This window comes from Hoplias malabaricus, chromosome Y, assembly GCF_029633855.1.
Source record: "Hoplias malabaricus isolate fHopMal1 chromosome Y, fHopMal1.hap1, whole genome shotgun sequence".
In the NCBI taxonomy this organism is placed as follows: Eukaryota; Metazoa; Chordata; class Actinopteri; order Characiformes; family Erythrinidae; genus Hoplias; species Hoplias malabaricus.
Window position 1 is genome coordinate 21,985,059 of NC_089820.1, and position 7,488 is coordinate 21,992,546.

A 7,488-nucleotide genomic window follows, 5' to 3' on the forward strand; every position below is an offset into this window, starting at 1 on the left:
ATAGTTGTTGATAATATTTGTATTAGTGTGTTTTCCAGAATAAAAGTCTCTGTGAACGTAGAATCTGTTTGAGGAGATTATAAATGAGTGATATCCGGTACAGGAGAGTAATCTGAGTGGTCCCATGGTGGACCAGCAGTGGTCTACAGTCAGTGGTGTGACAGTGGACCGATATACGCTCGCTGTTTGGGCAGCTGCAGTTTTAACTGAGCACCTTGAGGGATATATTTGAGAAAAAGATAAATAACGTAAACAAGCCTGTAAAGGATGAATGAATGAATGAATGAAACTATTAAAGAAAACATTTTTTTCAAAACTGCATTGAGAAAAACAAGCATTTACCTTTGAAAAAAAGAAAACCCACTCAGATTTAATGTCTCATTTAAATATGTCTCTGACAATAGCAAACCTAATAATAAGAGTATAACAAAGTTGGGCTTTCATCATAGTAACAGTAAAGGAATATGGACAAAAACACACTTTTTATTATATTAGTATTATTTACAGGAAATTACTGGAACAGCACACATTTCAGAGGAGTGTCTGTTGAGAAAGAGATAGTTATTTATTTATTTTATAACATAGAATAACCTTAACTGCAAGTTCTGTAGATTAGGTTTTTTTTATTTTTACTTTATTTTATTTTTTTGGTAGAATGCTTTACTTTTATTAAAATGTCTTTTAACTTTACAGGTATATAACTAATATCAGTGAGAGAAATAAACACTGGACGACGTCAAAAAAATAGTGAACACAGTTTAAACGATTTCAACAGAGAAGCTTAAGCCTTGTTTCATAGTGGTTTATATAAAAAGAAATACAACGAAGTCCCATAAACATCTGCTGGGAAGCAGTCACGTGCCTCCGGATCACATGCTCTGGGATGAGTTCACGTATAGAGAATGCCTGAGCCAATCAGAGCGCGCTAATTTGCATATGGCGATACCGTATATAAAAGTGCGGCTGGTTGTTTGTGGGACTACTTCTCTCTGAATATTTTACAGTGGGTGAGTGGGGATGCTTTTAAATATTTATTAACCTGCTTTTATTACCTGCATTGTTTTCTTTTATATTTGCTGCAGTGTTTAATGCATCTTTGTGTATCGGATGGGTTGTTTTTCTGGTGCTACTTAAATCTGTATGTTTTTTTTCGGTCGGAACCGTTAGTACTTTGTGTCCATTCTGAAGTGTACTCGGTTTGTTCAAATACGTTGTACATGCCGCGTTATAAAGTCAGGGCTGTGTTCAGAGGCTCGTTCTTATCTTTCTGTAAACGAGTTTGAAGGAAAATAACGAGGGGATAGAGAGGAACAGGACAGCTGGGGGGATGCGAAGTTATTCCACAAAGCAGGATTTCTCAGTTCAGCCAAATAACTTCAGCCCAAAGGTAAAAAAAGATGGGTGAAATTCCTACTGGACAATGCTCAGTTTTGGTATCAGTTTATTTAGATAACGGATAAATCCTGCTTTGTGGAGTACTCTTGTGGTGTAATGCTGGGCCATTATTTAGGGACTAAAGTAAAGGGAAAACAAGTAGCTACGTGGTCTGTAATGACCTGTACGAACGCAAGACCTACGTTTTTACAGCCTTCAGTTAAACACAGAAGGGGTTTAATGTCACTAGATATCTTTCCTTTTCGATTTCCGCGGCCTGCTTCGGTTCCTGTTTCGTTTTCCTGGGAAAAGGGCTCGGAATCCCGACCCGGTGTCGCAGTCTGCGGCAGAGACAAAGCACAGAGCGTTGTTGTAAACAAGTCCACCCCGTTCCCGGGCCTCACTGAGGCGGTTGGACCGTTAAATGTTGCGTGAGAGTCCTCTGAAATATAAATGATTCTGAAATCGTCGGAAAGCAGCGGTTTGTTTACTGGGAGTGTGTTTGTTTACGACGCGCTTCGTTCTTTTCTGAGAAGCCGGTCAAACCAACTGTTTTTACTCAGCGCTCAACGCCCTTTTCGCTCTACTCCGAGCCATATTTCGAAATAATAACAAGACCCAATCGATGAACAATTTATCAGCAGTGACGCGGTTAAAAAGCCCAACCCCGTTAACGTTATTCAGCGATATACAGCCTCGGCGTTTTCGAAGGAAACAAATCACTCCCTACTTAGTGCACTACACAGGGCATAAAACTAGGGCTCATACTGCCTCAAACCTTGCGCTAAATACTACATAGTGAGTGTTGAAAATAACTAGATTCGTTTTATAAATGTGCCTTGGTCCTTGTGTGTAAAAGCTGTTGTTTTCTAAATTAATATGTGCACTATGTAGGGAGAACGGGGACATTTGGGATTCGCCTTGAGTTGGTGCAAAGATTTTAACAAAATATAAAGTTATTTGGTTAATAAATCACCTAAAATCAGTATTCATCAAAATGGCACATTTTAAAAGATTTTTATTTTCAGAAAATAAAATCCAGTAAAGCTTAAATAGTGGCTTCATTCTAACAAACACCTCTGACTTCATTAAGTGTGGGCCCTGTCTCCATTTCAAATTTCCCGTCTGTTTGTCCCTTTTAACAACTTTTATAACATTGGACCATTTATGAAGCATATTAAGACATTAGACTGAGCTTAAAATGCGTGTTTTGATTTTTAAGACTATTTAAAAACTTAATTTCTGTGTGTACATGAATGTTTCTCTTACTGGGGGTAAAAATAAGTTTTTAAGACCTTGCTGCCTTTTTATTTCAGTTCTTTCACCATGAGGACGTATCTAGCACTCTTCATTGTTTGCATCGGTGCAGTATTTGCTGCACCAAGTTTGGACCGTGAGCTAGATGAGCACTGGGAACAGTGGAAGAAGTGGCATAGTAAAAATTACCATGAGGTATGTTTTCAGATTACCTTTTTTTATTAATTTAATCAACAACCCAACTTTTTTAACTTTTGTTTTTGTCTATAAAACTATTTTTACTTTGAGAATCACTGACTGAGATTCTTTCATTGCAGAAGGAAGAAGGATGGCGGAGAATGGTTTGGGAGAAGAACTTGAAAAAGATTGAGATGCACAACCTGGAGCACTCACTGGGCGAGCACACTTATCGTCTGGGAATGAACCACTTTGGAGACATGGTAAGAGCGTTGGGAGAGCAGAAGAAGGCTGTTGCTATCTGATCAATCTTTCAAATATGCACCTTGTCTAAAGGCAGTTTTTCAGTGTTGGTGTTTCCTCATTTCCCCACAGACCCATGAGGAGTTCAGGCAGCTAATGAACGGATACAAACACAAGAAGGAGAGAAAATTCAGAGGGTCTCTGTTTATGGAGCCCAACTTCCTGGTGGTCCCAAGCCAGTTGGACTGGAGAGAGAAGGGATACGTCACTCCTGTCAAAGACCAGGTAAGACATGCTTGTCTTGGTTCCAGGCTTTCGTTTGACACTCTATAGGTTAAAACAGGTCTGACCACATTGATGTAAAGGCAGGAGGCAAAGACAAAAGGACAAAATGAATCCAGATTTTCCTGTATGCTCCATAAACGCTGAATATCTTTCCTTACAGTTCTGTTGTAATATTCATTGCAGGGAGAATGTGGTTCTTGCTGGGCCTTCAGCACCACAGGAGCCATGGAGGGTCAGGAGTTCAGAAAGACCGGCCAGCTGGTTTCTCTCAGTGAGCAGAACCTGGTGGATTGCTCCCGTCCTGAAGGCAATGAGGGCTGCAATGGAGGACTCATGGACCAGGCGTTCCAGTACATAAAGGACCAAGGAGGCCTGGACTCTGAGGATTCATACCCCTATCTTGGCACAGTGAGTCTACTTACTCCTTTAAAATGGCTTTCTGGTACAGGGTCAGATGAAGGAATGTGTCATTTTAACCCATAGATGTTGGAATGTTTTAAGTCATAATTATATTCTATCTGCATAATGGTTACTAGACCATTTATTGTAGTTACTGAATAAGAAACCTCATGCGTAACTCCGCTCTACAGTTTAAGATGGTTAAATGAGTTTAGAATGAGGTAAAGAGAGGCAGTCGAGTTAATGGTTTTCTGTTTTAACATTTAGCATTTGCCTACTTTTGCTTTTTACTTTGTAATTATTTTTTTTACTTATTTATTTTGCAAATAATGAAGAAATTGTAAGGTTATTTAAGCATGGCTTTTGTCTTTTTTTTTTTTTTTTTTTTTTTTTTTTTTTGTTTTAGGACGATCAGCCCTGCCACTATGATCCTCAGAACAGCGCAGCTAATGACACTGGCTTTGTGGACATCCCCAGTGGAAAAGAGCATGCTCTGATGAAGGCTGTAGCTGCAGTCGGCCCAGTGTCCGTGGCCATCGATGCTGGACATGAGTCTTTCCAGTTCTACCAGTCAGGTGAATTAGCGTAAACGTTAACTGAAAACCTTGGGCTAATATCAGTTTCTGTGACAAATAATAGGCAATAACCCTGAAACTGCTAATGTCTGTTGGATATAAATCCTTCCATGTCTATGAATTGTTCATAAAACATGTCTGGTCCTCATCCTCCACAGGAATCTACTACGAGAAGGACTGCAGCAGTGAAGAGTTGGACCATGGCGTTCTAGTGGTTGGTTATGGATTTCAGGGTGAAGATGTGGATGGCAAGAAATACTGGATTGTCAAGAACAGGTATGAGGCGGTTGTGTTCTATACGTTTGACTTCCTCAATGTGATCCAAGATGGCTACCGTAAATGCTGAAGTAATGACATACTCTTACACTTGTGCATGCCTTGGATTTGTTTACAGCTGGAGCGAGAAATGGGGTGACAAAGGATACATCTACATGGCAAAGGACCGGAAAAACCACTGTGGAATCGCTACAGCAGCTAGCTACCCCCTGGTCTAATGAATGTTTCTGTTCTGCAGTATTGGTTTCAGAAGAGCTGTCAGTGTCTCTTTTAGTTTGCTACGCTGTGGCTGTTCTCTGCACAGTTGCTCAGTGAAGTACACTCTATAGCCAGTGCAGTGAATTGTTAGTGACCTGAGATACAGTGTATTACAGCCTGAGTGAGGCTAGAGCAGGATGATTACCTACATGAGGCTATTGTAGGTTTTATGTGGAAAAATAAAAACACTGTTTTAGGGAAATTATGCAATTGTTTTAGTAAGCAAGTGATTTTTATGATTATTATTCCATGTAAATATGTTCTTCATTTTGAAGAGGTGTTACTTGCCAAAATGTAAAGTCTTTGTTTTTTTTCGTTTTTTTTTTCTTCCTACTTTTACAATCTATTAAACCTGTGGAAATGAAGTGTAACCTCTCCGTCTCTTATTATAGTTTCAGTTGTTATTTGTCATGAAGTGGGAAGAGAAGGATTATGAAGATGCAACATTATTTTTGACTACAGTGTTGTGTAATAGTGAAGCTATAAATACCCTATGACACAAGCTTCAAAACAATGTCGTTTGTTTACTACATTACGAAAAACAGGAAATGGTCAGTTAAAAGCTATTTTATTTAATGACACAAAATCAAATGGGCACCACACTGTTATTCTTAGAACGACTCAAATTTCTTATGTAATCACAAAGCTGATATAGATTCGGGCTTTAACTAGCAATAACATGGAAGAGGGGAACGACTATTGGTGTCTGCTCTATGACATCATAACAGAACCTGTATTTGAAATTATTTTACATATATTCAATCATCTCCCCACTTTATCCTGATCAGTGTTACAGTGGGTCTGCAGCCTACTAGCAATCACTGGATGTACGGCAGGAGAATGTTGGGATCTCACACACACATGTAGGCACCAACTTTAGCATTGCAACCTACAAACACTTTGTTTTGGTGGAGGAAATGAGCTCACATGTGAATTTCAAGCAGAAAGCACCAAACTTCAGCATTGAACCCATGAGCTCATGACCCTGGACCTGTCTGATTGCAGCGCCATTTGTGCTGCCACTAAACGTATATTTTAACAAATTTCTGTGGACCATAAGTAAAATTGCGTATATATTGTTCTTGCGTTTTATATTTTCCCTGGGGGTATGTTACTGTGGACTTGTGGGTTGATAAAATTCTAGACTCAGGTCTGTTTACATTAGCCAAGAGCTGTGACCTATATTCATGTCCTGAGAAGAGAGTACTATAACGTGAAAGACAAGCTGAATTGTTTTGTACAGTGTGTCTCATGTACTCATCTATATTTGTCCTTTAAGTTACTAAGTCAAGCCACAGAAGCCCTCCTTCAGGTTGCAGGGAGCTGTGGGCAGATGATGAAGCTCCAGAAATGTCTGAGGATCCAGTTACTGACAGGAGGAGGTCTGTGTTAACCGGAAGACAACAGGAGAATGGACTTTGCCAGTGACCAATCAGTAACACTCAGCACATAATGTTCACAACAAGCTGGAGACGAAGAGAGAGCGAGAGAGAGAGACAAACATAAACACTATTCTGGAGAGCGGAGAGAGGGAGACAGCCTCAGGGAAGGAATGTGCAAAAATATGGTACAGCTTTGAATAGTTTAAAAGAAAGTAAACCACACAATGAACGCTTTTTTATTTGGTTTTCTCTAAACAGAGCAGAGCCTAAACTGTTTTTCAGAGGCATTACAGTGAAGCACTTTCCATGGGTCACATTATCTTACAGAGTTGGTGTAAAACAACACGTAGAATGGCCTCAGGCTAATCAGCCTTTGTTACTGGATGACACCCCGTATAATGAGCTCATTCAGCTACTTTAAGGTGCACACCCCACACGTTTCATTGTGCACACACAGCTTGTGTATTCTTCATAGAAATCCATTAACAAATGTACAGGGCACTCTGGGGCAGACACACATGAACCTAAGGTCACCATGCCCAATGTCAAGTGCTGACTAGAACACTACAAAGTGCCTTAGCTTAAAGCTTTGAAGCTTATAGTACATGTTATAGCACTATTCAATGCCACTGGGATGAGTTGCAGTCAGGTTTGTGACCCAGAACTAAGCCTACCACATCAGGACGTGGCCTCACAAACGTTTATGTGGCTGAATGCCATCAACACTGTATAGAAATCTTTAAGCATCTAATGTAAAATATTTCTAGAAATATCTTGGGTCTACGACATATGAATTTCTACATTATTTGTTAGCTGTTTCCTGTCTCACGACAAAGACCATTTAAAATTAAAGGCTAAGCACCACTTAATGGACCTCCATGAATATTTCACATTATTTTAGTTACTGACATATATAAGTATGAATTAAAATGAAAATAGCAGCTTAATTTGCTTTAAAACTGACAATTTTATTAAATTGACGGAAAAACCCGAGCTCGCTACGGAAATTCTTGAACACAACCGTGACGTCACTGGTGGACAACAGCTGAACAACGCCGCAGTAAAACACCGTTATGACTGACTGTTATGACAGTATCTAGCTAGATAAATAACCAACATTATTCATGACAATAGCCTAGCAATAAGCTAAACTCAAATTTAGAGGTACCGTTATTCTTGTAAATGTGATCGAAGTCGAACTCGAATTCATCCGACACTATAAACCTCCGTAATGCAGCTACGTAGCCGAGTATAATCTGAGC

The 7,488-nt window shown here is 39.5% G+C and overlaps 1 protein-coding gene across 1 annotated transcript; it reads left to right on the plus strand.

The window, feature by feature from the left end:
- The first annotated feature begins 872 nt into the window (after positions 1-872).
- Positions 873-5,209, plus strand: LOC136677922 (procathepsin L-like). Its single transcript, XM_066655632.1, has 8 exons — positions 873-1,007; positions 2,691-2,826; positions 2,949-3,071; positions 3,184-3,336; positions 3,520-3,744; positions 4,142-4,310; positions 4,469-4,586; positions 4,705-5,209. Exons 2-8 carry the CDS (start codon positions 2,701-2,703, stop codon positions 4,802-4,804), a joined length of 1,014 nt encoding a protein of 337 aa, XP_066511729.1. The 5' UTR covers positions 873-1,007; positions 2,691-2,700; the 3' UTR covers positions 4,805-5,209.
- Positions 5,210-7,488: the final 2,279 nt, after the last annotated feature.

Excerpts from the sequence above, each read along its gene's own strand:
- LOC136677922 (XM_066655632.1), top strand. The coding sequence starts at position 2,701 with ATGAGGACGTATCTAGCACTCTTCATTGTTTGCATCGGTGCAGTATTT. Across the intron at positions 3,337-3,519 it reads TCACTCCTGTCAAAGACCAG|GGAGAATGTGGTTCTTGCTG; the intron begins GTAAGACATGCT and ends TATTCATTGCAG. Across the intron at positions 4,587-4,704 it reads TACTGGATTGTCAAGAACAG|CTGGAGCGAGAAATGGGGTG; the intron begins GTATGAGGCGGT and ends ATTTGTTTACAG.